General features: G+C 39.1%; 1 protein-coding gene across 4 annotated transcripts in view; it reads left to right on the top strand.

Moving 5' to 3' along the window:
• The window catches only part of LOC149321741 (cytoplasmic FMR1-interacting protein 2), a 106,507-nt gene that overhangs the window by 67,010 nt on the left and 19,494 nt on the right, over positions 1 to 20,003 (top strand). For 3 of the 4 annotated variants that reach the window (XM_089527819.1, XM_089527800.1, XM_089527810.1), the window contains exons 24-28: positions 3,424 to 3,567; positions 5,141 to 5,231; positions 12,957 to 13,087; positions 18,749 to 18,821; positions 19,178 to 19,272. In XM_089527819.1, coding sequence (XP_089383945.1) covers positions 3,424 to 3,567; positions 5,141 to 5,231; positions 12,957 to 13,087; positions 18,749 to 18,821; positions 19,178 to 19,272 — 534 coding nt within the window. The remainder of the gene's footprint in view (positions 1 to 3,423; positions 3,568 to 5,140; positions 5,232 to 12,956; positions 13,088 to 18,748; positions 18,822 to 19,177; positions 19,273 to 20,003) is intronic. The other variant, XM_089527829.1, reaches the window with a different exon arrangement.

The raw sequence follows: 20,003 nt of genomic DNA, 5'->3' as shown, positions 1-20,003 counted from the left end.
TGATCGTAATACTGAATGCAGTCAGATGTGCCTGTCTGTAAATCAGTCCTTAATGTATGGAGGAAGCTGAAGGCAAGCTAGCTAATATTCCTGTTTTACCATTCTGTACTTTCCTAACGTGTCTAATTCGTCTTAGTGAAAGAGTGTGAACCCTATCCCATATCCCAAATGACTTGGATGCAAATTGATCTGTTTCTTTAAAAAATGGTCCTTGAAATGTTTTTTCAGATGTTTTGAGAAGGGAAATAACAATTTACGCATGCAGTAAGTGAAATAACCAGGAGACTGGAAATCTGTTAAAATTTTATTCCGAATAAGATCTCACAACAAAGCAACTGCATTACACATTTCACTGATCTTAATATACCTCAGTGTAGAATGAATTTTCACAAATGATGCTCATTTGGGCAGTTTATATATTACTTGTACCAGAAAATACTGTAGCCAGGTTGCTTTGAGCTCCTCAGGCCAGTTAATTACTATGAATTTTATTTGTTTTTACTTTATCTTAACTCTTCCATTCTTTTGTCATTTTTGCCATTTTATGGTTTTCACCTTTTTAAAATCACTGTACTACTTCAGCTCTGGTCCCTTTGTTTTTATTACTTTAAATACCACATCATGGTTTATTGGTTTTTGCCAACTATTCAGCTTCTGTAGACAGCTTGTATAGTATACATTTGGCTTCACAAATGGTTCCAATTAGTGTTTAATTCCTAATTTTCTTAGTTTAAATGCTAATGTCTCATTAAATAGTTGTTAACATCCAACAGTGTCTTTTTTGTGGCTGAACAAATAATACAGTGTATATTAACCTGTCTGTTATCTCAGTTCTCTTTTCCCATTATTGGTGTCCTTCTCTTTGAAAATAAAACAAAAATTTGGACAAGTCTGCCGTTACCCATTCACCATATAAAAACCACCATATCCCTGATCCAGTGAAACCATGGTTTTTCACACACTTCCATCTTCCACCACTCCTGCCATACTCTTACGTGGTCAGCTTTGGTAACTATTCCTTGTTTTCTTTCACTGGTATCTTAACTGTGGTTTAAGAACACTTTTCAAACCAGGATTGCAACCACACTCAGGTGCTTCATGGTCTACCCCATCCTGATGCTTGTTTCTTGAACAGATGTTTTAATATGCATATACATAATATACAGTACAGTGTGCCCATGTCATATGCAGGCGCATTATACGCTGCTTTCAGCATACACTGAAAGCAGTGCTGGAAGAAACAATGGTGCATGTGCCCATGTTGCGCGCGCTGTCACCGCACTGTGCACCACAAGCATGAGCCCTATTACTTGTAATGGGGCTCGAGCATATGCGCTATTTCTTTTACGCAGGGGGTCCGGAATGGATCCCCCGTGTAAAAGAAGGGCGCACTGTATAAGTCACAAGTTTACTTCATTTACTTATTAAAATTTTTATACCCTTCCCTATATCCAAAGATCTCAGGGTGACTTACAATAAAATCAGTTTAATACAATAAATAATAACAGTAATTGTAAAAGATTAAAAATATAACAGTTTATCAACCATCTTGTTCAGAGAAGCGTTCCCAGGCATTGCATAATTGTCACTTGCTATTTGATGCTCTTTTGTTGTCTGTTTATTGAATCATTTCCTGTATTGCTATGTATTTTATATGTATTATCCTACTAGAACGGCCCCTTCCCTACCACCACTCCCTTCTCCTTTTGTGTTGTGTCTTTCTAGATTGTAAGCCTGAGGGCATGGAACCGTCCAATTAAAAATATTGCATGTACAGCGCTGTGTAAATTTACAGCGCTTTATAAATAAAGGTTAATAATAATAATAATAATAACAATCAATTGAAAACCTGAAAATGTATGTGTTGTCTATATGTGTATCTTCATTGGGCATCCAGCGCTGCTTGCTTCAGTTTCTCAGTTACTGTAGTACAATGACTTTTTTGTTATCAGTGCTTTTCTGCAGAAAATGAGTCTTTGGGACAAGAATTCCTAAATAGCAAGTGTGCCCCATGGGAACCTCCAACAGTTCTTGGTTCATTTTGCTTTTCAGAGATATGTTAGAGGTGCTAGTTTGTCACATTGATTCCCTCACTGGGTAGCATAATGTTTTATCCATTCAGATGTCCAGCCAGAGGCAAGAGCAAAGGAATATAAAGCAAACTAGCAAAAGACTACGTATAATCTGTGCAGAAATGACAGATTGTTGCTTTGAGTCCATGATAGGGCAGGATGATTTTCTCAGGTGTGGAACTAGAACCAGAACCACAATCTAATTATTATTCCATTGACTTCTGATTAAACTTGTTCCTGTTCCAGGGTTGTTTTATTTACAAGGATGAGTTCTTTGCCAGAGTTTTGCTTTGCATTTTGAAATAGGGTGTCATATTTATTCTTCAGGACTACAAAATAAACACATATATCTATTAACAGATGGATTATTCTTATCTGTGTTACAGCTTATTAATAAAGATTAATTCAGTCAACAATAAATATCTACCAGAGCTCACCCACTGTGCTTATTCACAGCCATCCCAGCTTTTATGTTCATTAAATGTAGCTTAACTTTTTTGTGTGAATTCTCTTCACAATGTGAATTTTCAGTGGGGTTTTTTTATAAATATAATATTTTGTACAAAGGACATATGCAAACGACATATACAAACTAACAGACAGACAAAACAAAAAGAAAAACTAATACTACATCATTCACAACTTTATCATTTAACCCACGCATTCTCCCCCTACCCCTATGATCAAGTTTTCTGTGTTGTTAATGCCATATATAGATTCAACAGACATCAGGCCTATTTTTTGTTAGTCAACAATCAGAATTCTGTGCTCATTTTTCATTATTCCCAAAGTGTCATGCTTCTTTTTTACTCTGGGCTACTCTGTGTTCCCAGTATTACTTATTTCTGATCCTACATGCCTAAAAGCTTTGTTTTGCACAATATTCTACAACAGAAGTTGATGATGCTTGTGTTGACAACTTTCATTGTTGTGCGTGTTGTAATCTCCATCATTACTGTCTCTGTTAATGAACTCACAACTGCAAATTGAAATTATTTTTGCTCTTATTTTGAAGCAGTGATGGAGAGCCTCTGGCCCTCAGGATAAATCCATCCCACCACTTCTCCATGAGCTATTCCTTCTTTGGAGCAGGGAATGGAAATCCTCAAAGTTATTTCAAGTCATTGGTCAGAGATAGGCACAGGCTTTTCCCAGTTCATTGCTTTCCTCATTGTCTTTTTCAGCAGGGAAAAGCACAGGGAGAAATGAAGTCACATTATGGCTGAGCTCTTCTTTAGGACACACAGTTTGATGATAGCTCCCTGTCTCATCCTCAGTCACCCCACCCAGTGATAATTTATTGGCTGTTGTTTGCACCCAGTAACTTTTTTGTTCCTGTTTACTTCCACAGCCACTCAACATTGCCTACAGCCACATCTATAGTTCATATCGGAACTTTGTGGGGCCTCCTCATTTCAAGACAATCTGCCGCCTCCTTGGGTACCAGGGGATCGCTGTGGTGATGGAAGAACTGCTCAAGATTGTCAAGAGCCTGGTAATGGTGAAATTTGAACTTGAGTGGTGAGGCTCAGGCCAGGAAGTCAAACAACTCTGGTTGGGACATAGTTATTTGGAAACTATGCATGTAGAACAGTGGTTCCTAAACTTTGGTTCCCCAGGTGTTTTGGACTTCAACTCCCAGAAGCCCCAGCCAGCTTAATCAACAGTCAGGAATTTGGGGAGCAGAAGTCCAAAGCATCTAGTGGATGAGAGTTTGGGAATCACTGATATAGAACATGATTTTAGAACATGCAAGCAGAATATGATTTTAGAAGAGTATGCATTTCAAAGTCTGTTTTTGCTTAGAAGAGCAAAAATTTAAAATTCTCTGTTCTGGGCTAATATTACAGGAGATCAAAATTCAGGACCACAAAACTGAAGATATAAGAGGTTCCTATTTTTATTTTCCATAAACATTTACATCATTTTATACCAATTTAACTGATATGGCTTTCCTCATAGGATTTAGATAATTGTGTGTGTGTGTTTGTGTGTGTGTTGCTATGGATCCTGGAAATTCCATTAGAGAAACCCTTCACAAAATTACAGTACAAACGAAGTCTGACACTCTGTAGCTTGCAAGATCAGGTGGGATCTGGTGTCTTTAGGGTATTTATGCCTATTGCCATTGATGGAAATCATTTTGCTGAGCACATGTGTTAGAGGGAACTCTTCATTTATTTACTGTAAAAAAAAATGCAAAGCAGCCCCTTTCCTTTATTGAAATTGTGCACAAGCTCTCATGCAAAACTTTCAGTAGAACTAGTGTGTGAATGCTAAACTCATCTTCTTAAACAGAAGTTGAATACACAATCATTTTTGAAAATACATTTTCATTTGTGAACATCTGTGGTATGGAGTAGGCTTTGCTTTTTAGGTTCTTTTTAAAATATAAATCTAGTTGGAAGTACCCACACATTTGCCTGCAATTAAAGTATTTTTACTATATTATTTGCTGAATTTCCATACTAGGTTTTAGTCTAAAAGTTCTTAGATGGCTCACAACAGAAAAGTAGATCAGAAAGTGAAAATGGGCACTTCCAGAGATCTGTGTACATTTCCATCAAATCACCAGTGGCAGCCATCTGTTTTCATCTGGAAGTATTTCCTAATGAGCTTTAGAAGCTTCTCAGAACTCACAAGTTGCCATATAGCTTCTGATCACCTACATGGGACATCACAGCTACAAGCTAAAGCTCCCAGGGTGCTCAGCTTTAGAAACGTTAAGAAGCAATGAGAAGTCCAGATATTATTTTAAAGACCAGCATGATGGTAGGAATTAGTCACTGAGTGCTTCATCCCAAGCTTTGGGCTGAAGATAAAGATGAGGAGTGACAACATCTGTCAGCACTTCCACAGTTAGTATGCAATCAGGAACAGGACTCTTTGTATGTTCTTTCCACTTAGGAAAGGGAAGATCAAAGTCACTGTTAACCAAACATTTTTGCTGACTCCCAGAGTTGCCCAAAAATTGTGTATTCAGAGCTGGCCACATTTTAAAACTAAAGAAATTTTCAACTTTAGGGCTGTCTTTAAATCTGACTTTTATCTTCCACTGCTTCTGATAGTTGCAAGGGACCATCCTTCAGTATGTGAAAACCTTGATAGAGGTGATGCCAAAGATCTGCCGCCTGCCAAGACATGAGTATGGATCTCCAGGTTGGTAATCTGACTTACTTATAAATGTTAATTCTTTATTATTTATGGTATTTACATTGTACCTCTTCTATGTGGTACTTATGATGTATTACTTCTCCATCTTCAAAAAATTGGGGGGGGGGGGGACAATTATCACCCAATCAGCCTGACATCAATACCAGGAAAGATTCTAGAGCGGATCATTAAACAGATGATCTGTAAGAATTTAGAAAGGAATGTTGGAATCACTAAAAACCAACATGGGTTTTTCTTTTTTTAAAAAAAAATTATAATTATAAACCTGGCAAACATATATGTGATATAACAAAATATTGTATCAATAAAATTAAAACAAAAAGAAAAAACAAAAGAAAACATTTAAAAAATTCATCCATTCTCTTCAAATAATACCTTTCTAACTTTCCTTCCTAAGCTATCTATGCTTGGTGTTTATACATGTTATTTGTACTATTCCTTACTTACATTTGAATACCTTTTGATTCTGTCTAAAATATTCAGATCAATCCTAACTTCTAATGGATCTACAACAGTTTCTCTTATTTAATCCTAAAAACCAATAATTGGCATTTCTCCCCACATGTTATTTACATATTCCATTACCCATTCCCAGCTCTTTACAAATTTTCCTAGGCTTTCATATTTCGTGAGACATGTCCGTGGAAACCATGGCCTATGAGGAGCAGCTTAGGGAGCAAGGTATGTTTAGCATGGAGAAGAGAAGGTTAAGAGGTGACATGATAGCCATATTTCAATATTTGAAAGGATGTCATATTCAAGATGGAACAAACTTGCTTTCTGCTGCTCCAGAAACCAGGACATGGTGCAATGGATGTTATTTTTAATCCTGACTTCCTCATAGTAGTACACTGCGCCCGCATTATATGTGGATTCCAGCATACGCTGGAAGCCGTGCCGGAAGGAAGGGAAGTGCGCGCTGGAAGAAAACTACTGCATGCACTCCCGTGGCATGCACCCTGTGCACGGCCGCCATATACATAAGCCCCATTCATTTGATGGGGTTTGAGCATCTGTGTTTTTCCCTTACGCGGGGGGGGGGTGTCTGGAACAGATCTCCCACGTAAGGGAAGGGGCGACTGTATATGGGCCCTTTCCCACTTGCAGTTTAAAACAATTCCCAATTCACCCTCACTCTATGTTGGAAATCGATTCCAAAAAGTCCCTCGTTCCTACTATAAAGCAGATCTTTTCTTACACTTTTTTTTTTTTTTTTTTTGCATGGTTGTCGTCCCCACTAGTTGTGCTGCTTCAAATCGGCTCTGAATGAGGAGGAACCTGGGGACAGAGGGAGAAGGAGCCAGCCGGGGACAGAAGGAGGAAACTGAGGGAAAAGGAGGAAGTGGGGGACATAAGAAGGAGACTGGGGAACAGAGGAGGAGGAAACCGGCGATGGAGGGATAAGCCAATGAACGAAGCAGGAGCATGAAGGGGTTTTTTAAAAAGTAAAATTGATAGAATATTCAATTGATCAATCAACTATTTGATCAATCAATCAAATATTCTATCAATTGTACTTTTTAAAAAATGCACCAGCACAGTACAAAGGCAGCGCTGAGAGGGGGGGAAATGGTGATCTGCCAAAAACTGAGGAGGGATGGTAAACACCCCTCTACCATTAATCCCTCCCCTCCAGAATGATGCAATTCTGATCTGTCATTCCCATTTGTTGAATACGTTCCAGAATTGATTCTTCTCAAAAGAACTTCTTTTAAACTACTGTCTGGAAAAACCAGGGTTTTTGTCTTTCCTTTGCTTTATCACAACAGGAATTGATCACATTATGACAGGAACCAGTTTCAAATGGGAATGAGGGTCATTTACACCAGTCGGCAATTCGCTCTATTTCATGGTGGGAACGTGCCCTATATCTCTTTCTCCACCTATAACAGAATGTATAAACCTCTGATCTGAGTATATAGAATCATGTGGCAACTACCTGTATTTTCAGTTTAATGCTTTAACACAAAATGTCATACGTGGAGGAATTTCCTAACTAGGAGGCAAGTCCATGCAGACATCACATCAGAAACCATGCCTATAGCCTGGTTATTCCTCAGGAAACTTGTGTGGCCTGGTGCCTAATCAGGGCACCAGTGTGCGCAATGGGTAAAAATGAGTGTGTGCATTTTTTTTAAAGAAAAAAGAACCTACCAGATTTTTAAAATTTAAACTAGATATTTTATTTATATCAATTTCTAAAATTTAAATCAGATTTCAAATTTTTGTTTAAACAATGAATAAAAAACAAGAGCATCAATCAAATGCATCACCATCACTACTCAATATACAACTTCTAATTGTAGGCTATGAATATTTTAATATTTATTTAATGTTTAATAATTGTTTTAACAGCAGGTTCCAGAGGTAGGCAATAATTTGATCAGTCCTGTTCTGCATGTGGTGTACATTAAGTGCACACACTTTCTCTCACTCTCTTGCCCTTGCCTTTCTCCCAATGCAGGGAAAGTCAATGAACAAAATTAATCTGAATAATAAGGAGGAGTCTGGATTTAAAGCCAAGAGATCCCATTTTAATTAATTAAATATTAATCTGAAAACAATTCAGACTAATTGCTTTGTTTGAACCAACTTTTTAATGGAGCCCAGATCTGTGAATATGTATAATGTTTCTATTAAGCCAGTGGTACTCAAACATTTTACCCTTACCCCCCTTTTTTTTTACATCTACATGTGAATGTTGCGCGCCCCCCCCACTCAACATAGTATGTGAATAAAAATATTTTGTTTATTTAGTGTGTGCATTTTCATTCACACATTCATATATAAATTCATATTTTAATATTTTATAAGGAAATAACATTGTTCAAATTAGAACAGTTTTATTTATGTAAATTCAGTATTTACCTCAATGCATGTGTAAATTTTATACATAAAAAGCGTGGGAAAAGGAGGAGAAGGAAAGTTCAGGTCCTCCAATCTTGTGTCCCTCTTGAACAACTCTCACGCCTCCCCCAGGGGGCGATCTTGTCACACCATTTGAGAACCACTCTATGAAATGATAATGTATTACTACTAACAAGTGATGATTAAATAGAACCCCCTTACTCAGGACTTCAATTGTGGTTGAAATCATTAAAAAAGAGTCCCTTTGAAGAAGTGGTTTATATCATTATTTAAATCAATTTGATTTGAAACTAGTCAACACTGCCACTGTGACCTCAGTAGACTGGGTTAACTGAAAAGTAGCCAGGAGGAGTCAGTGCCACAGTACACAGAACTAATCTTGGGGGGTAGCAACACTGTAGAAATAATGCAGTTTGATACCGCTTTAAGTGATACAGCACCATCCTGTGGAATCCTGGGATTGGTAGTTTTACAAGGTCTTTAGCTTTCTCTGCCAAAGAGTGCTGGTGCTTCACAAAACTTCAGATCGCAGGATTCTGGAGAAAGGTTAAAAGATTCAGTTAAAGTGGTGTCAAACTGCATTATTTCTACAGTGTAGAAGCACCCTTGGTAACTTCTGGGAGGCAATGGTGAAGGCAAAAGAAAGGACTTCTGCATCTCACCATTCTCACCACTAGGAGGCAAAGTGCTGGTTTGAGCAGCAACTGAAGTCTTAATTTGTAGAATAGGCAGCTTGAAGTGGCCAAATTGCACTGAAAAAAACAGGCCTGTCACTGCTGCCACAAATCCTTATTGTCCCAGTAGTGGCTGCCTTTAGGAGCAGGGACATGACCATATTTGCAGATGACACCAAATTAGGAGGAATACCTAATACCCCAGAGGACAGGATCAAAATTCAAAATGACCTGAACAGACTAGAAAGCTGGGCCAAAGCTAACAAAATGAATTTCAACACGGAGAAATGTAAGGTACTGCACTTAGGGCGGAAAAATGAAATGCACAGATATAGGATGGGTGACACCTGGCTGAACAAGACTACATGTGAAGGATCTAAGAGTCCAAGTAGGCCACAAATTGAACATAAGTCAACAGTGCGACGTGGCAGCTAACAAGACCAATGCAATTTTAGGCTGCATCAATAGAAATATAGGCCCGTTCCGCACGGGCCTTTGCGCCGCCCCGTCACGTGCTAGGGGTTGGCCGAGGACCTAGCATCCATACCGGCCTCACCCCTAGCATGTGACGGGGGCGTAAAAATGGCGGTGCCCTATACACACGGGCGCGGCCATTTTTACATGCCGGATGCTTAGCGTCCGCACGTCCCCCTTGCCTTGTGACATCACAAGTGCGCCATTTGCGCACTCATGTGTCGCAAGCATGGCGCGAAAAGAAGCCACTTTTTGCAGCTTCTTTTTCCTCCACCAGGAAGCCTCCCCATTTGGAGGCTGCAGCTTCCTGGCAGTGAAAATGGAGGTGGTGGCAGACCGCCCATTCTGGGCAGTCTGTAACACAACATAGTGTCTAGATCAAGGGAAGTAATAGTGACACTTTATTCTGCTTTGGTCAGGCTCCACCTGTAATACTGTGTCCAGTTCTCAGCACCACAATTTAAAAAGGATGTTAAGAAACTGGAGCGTGTCCAAAGGAGGGCGACTAAAATGGTGAAGGGTCTGGAAACCATGTCCTGTGAGGAACGACTTAGGGAGCTGGGGATGTTTAGCCTGGAGAAGAGAAGGTTAAGAGGTGATATGATAGCCCTGTTTAAATACCTGAAGGGATGCCATATTGAGGAGGGAGCAAGCTTGTTTTCTGCCGCTCCAGAGACTAGGACCCGGAGCAATGGGTGCAAGCTACAGGAAAAGAGATTCCACCTCAACATTAGGAGGAACATCCTGACAGTAAGGGCTGTTCGACAGTGGAACACACTCCCTTGGTGTGTAGTGGAGTTTCCTTCCTTAGAGGTGTTTAAGCAGAGGCTGGATGGCCATCTGCCGGGGATACTTTGATTTAGATTTCCTGCATGGCAGGGGGTTGGCTCAGTGGCCCTTGTGGTCTCTTCCAACTCTGTAATTCTATGACCCTGCTTTATCCATACGTTTCTCTCATTTCTTGTGAGGACTAACGCACAAGGCAGTTGATGACAGCATTCACAAAATACTCCATAATGCATTAATACTTGCTCTTGAAAGAGATAGCTGTGGTTGTCTATTTCAGTATAAAAGGGAAATGTGAAAGGAATCTAATGACACCTTAAAACTGACTGATTTAATATGGTACTTTTGTGGATTTCAATCCGCCTCCTCAGATGTTTTCCAAAGTGCATTTGAAGAAGTGGATTGAAATCTACTCAAGTTGATGCTAAAATATATCATTTATTCTTAAAGGTACAACTAGATTCCTTCCTTCCACATCCTCCTTGCTTTTTATATTCGCTGTCTTTCCATAATATTTTCTCTTTCAACAATCCTCTGGAGAGTAGTTTTTAGTAACTATTTTCTTAAACTAATCTGTTTAACAATAGGTATTCATTGGTGGAAACCTTGCATTAATAAAGCAATCTGTGCATAACAATTATAGGTAACAGTCTGAAGCCAGAATTCTGTTGGAGACACACACCCCTTATGTGTGTGGTCGTCCTTTATCAGGCACTGCGAGGGTTGATAATATTCTGTCTGCAGTGCCCAAAGCTCTCCCTGACTTACTGTAAGGCTCCTGAAAAATATCCTTATGGCCATTGCATGCTTCATGGTGAGCAGGAAGGATCAGAGAATCTTCTGGCTACATCCCCATGGACAGACACAAAATAATGAAATCATCACTGAGATCCACCGGGGTCCTCCAGGGTCTCCACCCTGCTGTCATCATTGTCCAACCCTGCCTGTTTGCCACAATGCACAGAATGGGGTGGCTTCAACAGTTTACAGTACATCAGTGGAGAGGGCTTATGGCTCATGCAGGATAGGTCTTCATGCAGATATATATACTACTCTGGGGGAGATGTTGAATTGAGGCCTACCTTTAACTAAAGGTTATTTCCCTTTTGTGTTTTCTTGCTGCATTGATTGTACTTGAACGTTGATTTGAACTGCTTTTTAAATGTTGGTTTTAGTATTGGTTTTTAATTGTTCATTTGAGTTTTATGATTGCATAAACTGCTTTGTTGCCAACCTAGCAGTTCAAAGCATGTAAAAGTGCAAGTAGATAAATAGGTACCACTTTGGTGGGAAGGTAACAGCATTCTGTGCAGTCATGTTGGCCAACTTGACCCACAGAGTAGTCTCTGACAACACTGGCTCTTCGACTTACCATAGTAATAGAGATTAGCACCATCCCCTACAGTCAGACACAAGTTGATACCTATTTATATGCTTACCTTTAAACTGTTTTATATAGGCCCATTCAAGCAGAATAGAAAATGATGATGAATAAATAAATGTTCTCCACTGCCATTTAGATTTGAGAATTGCGTGGATGCAGGATATTTGAAAGTGCTGTTCATTGGGGTCACACTGCTCCTCATATTTTCACAAAATATAGTTGGTGGTAGTTAAAGTTTGGCTTTAGTGACTGCTAGTAATTTAGTGAATGGTTCGCCTTCCTAGCATTAATATTGTTTGGAGTCAGAACAGCTTTCATCCATTGCCTCCTCCCAATTAGCCCACCTCTTCCTCCTAATCCAAATGTTCCTTACTAAGAAATATTCTGTGCAAATTTTATACTTCTTAAGTATTGCTGGCTATGTGTGTGCTGCCCTTCCAAATGTGGAATATATCTTATAAAACTACATAGAATGTTATTAAATATAGAAAGTTAATCTCTTTTACTAAGACATATTCTACATTCATTTTTGTGTGCAGACTTTACAATCAGTATATGCTTGCCTTGTCAGTCACCAGCAGTCACTAAAGCCAAACTTTGACTGCCATCAACAGTAAGCAGCAGTGTGACCCCAGTGAAGAGCACTTTTAAATATCTTGCATTTTACAAACTTTTTATAAATAATATAGACTGTTTCCAACAATGTGTATTTATTTGAAAGAAGACACTTGATTGGCAGGTGTACATAAAAATTATTATTTTTTAATGAGGGAAATATATATGGTCAACATTTTATTCATCATTGTGAAAGAAAATATGCAATAATCCATTTTGTTTTATTTTTCCATTAAAAAAAAAGACATCAGGGGAGAAAAGTGGGGGAATAGAGGAGGGGTGTAGAATTTTTCCATTTTCTTTGTTAAGAATAATGGACTTAAGAGAAATGGATAGATTGACCATGATATTAAAAGATAAAAAAAAAAGACTAATAACTGGAAGATGTTAGATGACTTCTTGAAAAATTATTGGACTCTACAAAAATAGATGACAGATATAATATGATCATATAGGATTTACAAAGAAAGGGAGAGTAATAATAGAGTAAATAAATAAGACAATCAGAATATCAGTATCGATTTTCAAAGAAAGATGTTTATAAATTATGCAAGGATAAATTAAGATACAGCAATCTCAATGCAAATACTGGGAACGACTTAGGAAAAGATGTAACGAGAAAATATTTTATTTCAAATATATACGATTTCTATGTATGTTTGTTAAAGTTTTTAAAACTAATAAAAATTATAAAAAAATTATTATCTGGCAAATGAAGTTGTCATTTGGCAAATGAGCTGGTGAATAAAATAAAAAAGGCAAGGGAATCCAATTAATAATTCCAGAACCCCATCATTCCTCTTTAGCTATGGAAGTATTTGTTACACTGGAGTAATAAAAGCCCAATAGTACAATGATTAATCATAGTTGCTCTCTCTCTCTCTGTCTTTTTCTTTCTTCTCTCTCAAGGAATCCTGGAGTTTTTCCATCACCAACTGAAGGACATAATTGAGTATGCAGAGCTAAAGACAGATGTGTTCCAGAGCTTGAGGGAAGTGGGTAATGCCATTCTTTTCTGCCTTCTCATAGAGCAGGCCCTGGTGAGTTAAAATGGATTATTTTGAAAATTGGCTGGCTTTAGAAATATTTTAAACATAAACTAACAAGGAAGTGGATGAGCTATCCCAGCTCAATAAAGTGTGGTTAATGTAATTATTACTTATTGAGGATGTTACCATTTAAATATATATGATGAAGATGATTCAGTGTAAGATGCAAAGCAGTGTAAATGAGAATGGAATTGTATTAATATGAAGATAAGGTGTATTGTGAGTCAGCTTTTGAATCTGGTTATGGAAGAAATTATGACAGATCAGCATTATGAGGTTCATTCAGATACAGAGATGTGTTACATATGTACAGTGGAAAGCTATAATGGCACAGAGCAGTTTAGGACTCTATTAATATGGAATGGGATGGATATACACTTTGTATTGAGCCAATCCTAAAAAGCCCATGTATGCTTGTGATTTCATCCACCCCGGACAGTCTCTAGCTTTCCCACACCAATACTCACATTATTGCAGATTTGCATGTTGCATGACACTGGTGTTATACTCCACAAAACAAACAAACAGTGCCTAATTTCCCAAGATTTCTCCTCTGGACCAAACTAAGAATGTAACAAGCTTCTATCTGGATATCTCTCCAAGCTTAAGTCCTCCTGTTGTTTTCATTAGTGTGAAGAATATCTCTGCCTAAGCTTCTTGAAAGTATTGTATCTCTCTTGAATACTGATTTTTTTCCGCTGTGGTTACATCGGTCCTTTCTGAGCTATGTAGTGTCAGCTCTGTGCTTGAGTGTGCACAATACCTTCTTTTCCATGTTACTGGATACATAATCTATTTAGTTGCTTCCCATAATAATGACACACCCTAAGTATATTAGGAAACCAAGATTATCTTGCTATAGGAGAAGAATCCAATTAACAACATGGCAGTAAGTGTAGTGAGTCATATGTGGGAGGGAAGATATTGGGTAGGATGATGTGTAGAAACTGTTGCATATATAACAATGTTATCTCATCTTTCTCCCTTTCTCTTACTCTCTTTGAGCTCTTTAATTATTTGATTTTGCATGTAAAATAATTGTTTCCTTTGGACATTCTGGCAGCCCTAAAGTTATGCAGAACTTAGTGTGATGTAATTTGGGTTGCTGAGTATGGTTATACCACAACTTATTTATTTTTCTCCTTTGAGATTCTCCTTTGAGGCCTAGCTCCTGCTTGTGATTCAAAGGAAAACATTTTGGCATGAGTTCATTTTTTTTAAATTCAGTTTTCCAAAACAGCCACTGGGTCTGTAGTTCAGAACATTACTTGTTTTAGCAGTACAGGTTAACTCCTGGTAGAATGGCCTTTGACTGAATTCTGAATTCATGATTTCCTGAACATCGTAATGTAACTCCACTTCTATAATGATTTTGAAAACACTTCTGTTTTCAGGTACAAACTAATCTATATATGTGCTAATCAATTAACTTAATTAGGTGCTTTGAGTACACAAGAGAGTGTAGACAGTTGTCCTGTTATCATGTGATATACAAGATATATGTGCACAAGGAAGGCTTCCTCATTATCTCCTATGAAAAGAGAAAGAACTCGTGGGATATTCACAGTTATTTCTATTGTAGCTGTGATTAAATGCCTTCCGCTACTATATAAGACATTCTAAAGGGAAGATAGGGCAAATGTCCCAGTTCTGCCTGGGGTCTCTTTAAAGTTGGAAGGACATAGATCCCATTATATAGTTCTCAAATTGTAAAATAGTTCAGTGGAAGTTGAAACACACCCATTTTCTAAGATGTTCATAAAGACACTTTTTGTAAGCAGCCAAGTCTTGGGTCAGGGGCAGTGTGTGTGTGTGTGTGTGTGTGTGTGTGTGTGTGTGTGTACTTTTCACACCATAAGGCATGGCTGGAGGCTGGAGAATTGATCACAGCATTCCAAATGTGTCCTCACACAAAGATATAGAGACAGCTCCTTTGTGCAGCATCTTGCCTCTTTGCATGCAGCCTGCGGCCATCATAGTTTACTTTGTTGCTGCACCACCTTGTAAACTCATGCAGAATTTGCTGCCAACCATTACTCAAAACTCCTCAAGCATTATTGCTTCCCAGGTCTTGCCTCTTTGTGTGTCTGCAGTTTGGGTTAACTGGATATCTGTATGTGTTTTCAAGTTGCTTCTCATTCTCTGGTTCTTTGCTTGGCCTCTTCCAGCTCAATCCTAAGTATGGTTACTTGGAAAGAAGATTCTACTGAGATCAGTGAGGCTTTCCTCCCAAAAAAGCATGCTAAGGATTGCTACTCTTTAGTCCTCTCTCCTCACCAGCATTTATGGGCCTTCTTCTCTGCAAGCATCAAGAATAAAATGCCTTATGTAGAATGACACAAAATGAAACAAAAATAAGATATTATGTAAGATTTTTTTGTTCATATGCATGCGTTACAGAGTCTCTCCCAAGAGACAGAGTTGTGTAAACCTAGTTGTCAGACTGCAAATTACATTTACAAGATTTGTTTCCTTCCAAGTGAGGATTAAACAACATGACATAACATATAGAGTGCATATTTAAGACCCCTTTCTTTTTTTTAAAAATCTTCAAGTAAGCGCGCATAGCCCTAGTATAGAGTGCAACCACCATGGATATGTGTCACAGTGTGGGAGAATTAAACCTTCCCTTTCCACCAGTTTTTAGTTCAGAACCCCCAGTGGAGGTTTATCAGGCCCCTGCAGAGTGGGCAGAGGCAAACCTTTGAAATGAAATACAGCTGAGGGAAGATTGAAGCCTCTGCTGCCTGAACAATGAGTTTCCATCTTGACATGGGCTACACGTCTTTATTTACTTGAAGGAGGTAGGAAAGAAAGCAATCCTGAATTTCATGCTACATATTTAAGTAGCATGTAGTTTTGCCCAAAGTATGTTTACCATCGGGGTGCCAAGCAGATATTAAAATCTCTTAGTTGTGTGCATTCTGTTGATTCAGATACAAACCAGGTGCATGTCCCCACCAGACTCAGTTTTCTGTGAGTCTTAGAAGCAGCTTTTCCAAAATTTTTGTAGGTAGAAGGACCTATGAAAGTACCCTGTAAATTTCAGCCACTTTTGAAGTAGCTGGGGCTTCCAAAAAGATCACAAAAAGCATGAGAAACTGTTCTGCTCATCATGCAGTATAGTGTCCCTGATTTGGATTCTTTTTCCTGGCTTTACACTGGGAAAGTCAGAACCTCATTCAAATATATTAGAATGTTTTGATCAGATATGTGAGGGATATTGTCTACGTTTAAGCCTGTATTTTCAACCAGAAAACTGGTATATGGCTTTTAAGGAAATATCTTTTGAGTAATGAATCAAACCCAGAGCTTGGAAATATTTTTTGGGGGAACAGAATTCCTTAGGGATTGCCCATGATGGCTAGAGGATTCTGGGAGTTATAATCATAGTCCATGTTTGCTCCAACCTGCCTTTTAGCTCAGGGGGTGGGTGGGCAGATCTACAAATTTGCATTCCAGATTTGCACGCCTGTTAACTGCAAATGTACTTCAATAGACAGAGGCTTAACAATGAGCATGTAGGAAAGAAAAGAAACTAAACAAATTATAATTGCTTATAAACTGATTGCATTACACATGCAATAATGTGGCAAGATGGTTTATAACTTCTAGACAGACTGTTAGATTCCTATGTGTGTGTTGTTCCAGCCAAGCCTTCAGGTTAAATCTGAAATTGCTTAGTGCAATCACTTCAGCAAGAATCACTGTGGGCAATAATGTTTTTGTCCCACCTCCCACATTTGGGTATCAATTTTTTAATACTCCCCAAAATGGCCAGTACCACCCCACAGGTTCCTGAGGGGAAATGCTACTGGCCATTTCTGCAGTTTGGGAAACGTCAAGCAATCCATTGACCTGTTTCAGGCCTTATTTCCAAACAGGAAGTGACTGAATGATGGGGGAGGACAAGCCAGGCCAAAAAAGAGGCCCAGGTCCAAAGGTTCCCCCAACACCACAAAATGATCAGTAGAAAATAAAATGGGACATTATGGGAAATGTCACTTTCTTCTGGCCTGCCATAGGTCAGGAATGCCTCAGCAAACAAATGTACTAAAATGTGGGATCTGTATAAGATTTCCATGGGTTGGTTGTGTGTTTGTTCCATTAAAAGCATCCATGATAGGTGTGTGTCATTTGGATTTGACCTCTAGCATTGGGGCAGGAGGGGTTAACCTGGCACCTATAGTTTGGGGAGTTAAAAAATGAATCAGGAAAACAATTCAAGAGAATGATCAAGTTCTTTCCCCAATAACTGCAGGCCCTACCCATAACTACCATCTTGTTTGCTTTTTTTTTTTTTTAAGACCATGGGAAACTTGTCTACAGGACTTCCCGTGCCTTATCTAGTTTGGCCTTAGGCTCTGCAGGATTTGAGATAGTGCCCAGTGGGGGTCATTAAATAAGGCCTGGTACACACTGGCGGTGAAATGCCTCCCCTCCTTAGTGCACATCATTGTCGCAGCGACCAAACCGCAGGGCAATGATGCACAGCAAAAAAGAAGCTGCCTAGAGCAGCTTCTTTTTTGCGGTGATGCAATAGGAAGGGGCACCGCCATGACACCACTTCCTGCCAGCAATGTTTGGTCACTGTACGGCAGCATCATCATCATGGCAGCCCCCATGTGGACAGGAGGCCACCATGATGCCAGCATCCGTACAGACTAGGGTTCCAGAGCATGCGGTTGCTGTGTGCTCTGGAGCCCTAGAATCGTTGGCTCCATGCTGCTTCCTGCCCGTGTGTACCAGTCCTTACAGAAGTTTACTTGCCTTGCTTAGCAGAGCTCTTAATTCCTTCAGTAAGACCTGATGATTCATAGAGGCCCACTTTCCACCTGTGTCTCTAAAAATTTATATATGTTTGTGAGTTTTACTGAAGTATCATACTGAATTGCCTTGACTGCCCTTTCACTTTCTACCTGAGAGTGATATTGGAAGGAGAAAACTTCTTTTGGATTCCAGGCAGACCATATTAGAATCTGGAAGGGCTGAGTTGCTTTCCACTGAAATTGGTAACTGATCCTCATCTTAAGAAAGACTGTTGGAGAGTCCCATATCCGACTCCAGGCATGTTGGAATGGAATTGGGAGATGAGACTTGCTAGACAAGTTGACAGTTTCTTCATGCTGAGTTATTACATTGACTTGTATGTAGGGTTATACATGGCATCCACAAATAAACAGCTGTAACAATTGAATTGCACTAGTGCAGACATCCACATCATCCTTTGTAGCATTGTGCATAGAGAATAGAAGACACTTAAGTTAGCAGAGAGCAACTCTTGTTTGGAATCATGCTTGAGCACTACACCATTCAGTACTCCCAGTTTGGATGGCCACTTAGACAGAGTATTCAGCCTTGCCTTATATTCTCTCAACTAGATGAAGCAAGGAAGTAATTAAGTGATGTCAAGAAGCAAAGAAGCTGCTAAACTCCACAGAAAACAAAATAATCTTGTATAGGAATGTATATACTTATTTTTCAATGCACAAGGCAATAATAGGATTTCTTTCAGTTTTGTCATCCCTGAGGTTAAGCTATATTTGAATAAGCCCTTTTGAGGAATATGCCCTTCCCCACCCTACAAACACCTGAACAACCAGTCCCATAGGGGATTTTTAACACCTTTTATTTTTCTTCCTCCTGCCTCAGTCCCAAGAAGAAGTGTGTGATTTGCTGCATGCTGCTCCTTTCCAAAATATTTTGCCCAGGGTCTACATCAAAGGTAAGGAGTGAAGAGATGGACAGATGTCAGTCATTTTCCCAAAGATGTGTAACACCTTTAAAGTTGCAGTGAGATATTTGCAGTCAGTAAATTTCAAAGAACCTTAGGACTAGTCATCTGTTCAGTGACTTCCATTTTCCAGTGGCCTCACATGAAAGGTAGTGTTTTACAATCTTAGCAGCAAAACAGAGAAGGCTGCTTTTTAAAACAATATCCTAACAATCCCTTCACAGTACATTACCTTATTCCTGCTCTGTCACACTGGTCCCAGATAATGGTTGGGAGATGACTCTGAAATGCTGGATTTTTTTTTCCTTTTTGCTTTCTCATTTCACTGTTTGCTGCTCGCTTAACAGAAGGAGAACGCTTGGAGGTACGCATGAAGCGTCTCGAAGCCAAATATGCCCCACTTCACCTGGTTCCCTTAATAGAGAGACTGGGAACACCTCAGGTAAGGATGACATTGAATCCCACCTTGAGTGCGTGACCCAAAACATCAGCTCAGGACATACACACATGCGCACAGCAACTTGTTCCTGAGCCGCAGCAAATCTTTCCCATTTGTTCCCTGTTTTCAGTTCCACACTGTGATGTTATTTCCCCCCCCCCCCCCCCACATATACTTCATGGTTATCAAAGAAAATCAGATTATCTGAACTGAAGTTCTGTGACTTGGATGTATAGGAGTGTCCATAGATGTTGCTCACTAGCTAATTAATGCAAAGTTAAAAAGGAGTCAGTTTGTAATTGTCCTGATCCTCTTACTGGAGTATTTGAGCTGGATTTTTACCCACAAAGTTGAGCCAAGCACTGGTTCACCTAAGCAGGCATTCTCATTTCACGGGTGCTACATTGTCACAGATATGACAGCCTTAATTAAAATTCTCTCTCTTATTTCAATAATCTTGAGGAATGAGATCCAGATTATCTGCTACATTGGAAATTTTTCCACCCCATTATAGACCTCCTCCTCATTTATCACATGAATTATGGTGATTAAATTGTCCGTTTCTCTGCCCCCATCGTTATAATGTAGCCCAGGTTTAATATGTCCAAAGGTGTATTTCTTTCTTTTGCACAGTCTATTTGAAAACCGTTCAAAGACTCTTACTGGTATGCTTCATACACAACTCTGAGTGAGGATTTAGCACTACATGGGCAAGCCTCCACAAGTAAAGCTTT

The sequence above is a fragment of the Sceloporus occidentalis genome, unplaced genomic scaffold (genome assembly GCF_023333645.1).
Source record: "Sceloporus occidentalis isolate IW3139 unplaced genomic scaffold, rSceOcc1.0.p SCAF_1, whole genome shotgun sequence".
Taxonomy (NCBI): domain Eukaryota; kingdom Metazoa; phylum Chordata; class Lepidosauria; order Squamata; family Phrynosomatidae; genus Sceloporus; species Sceloporus occidentalis.
This window is presented reverse-complemented; position numbering and strand designations above follow the sequence as displayed.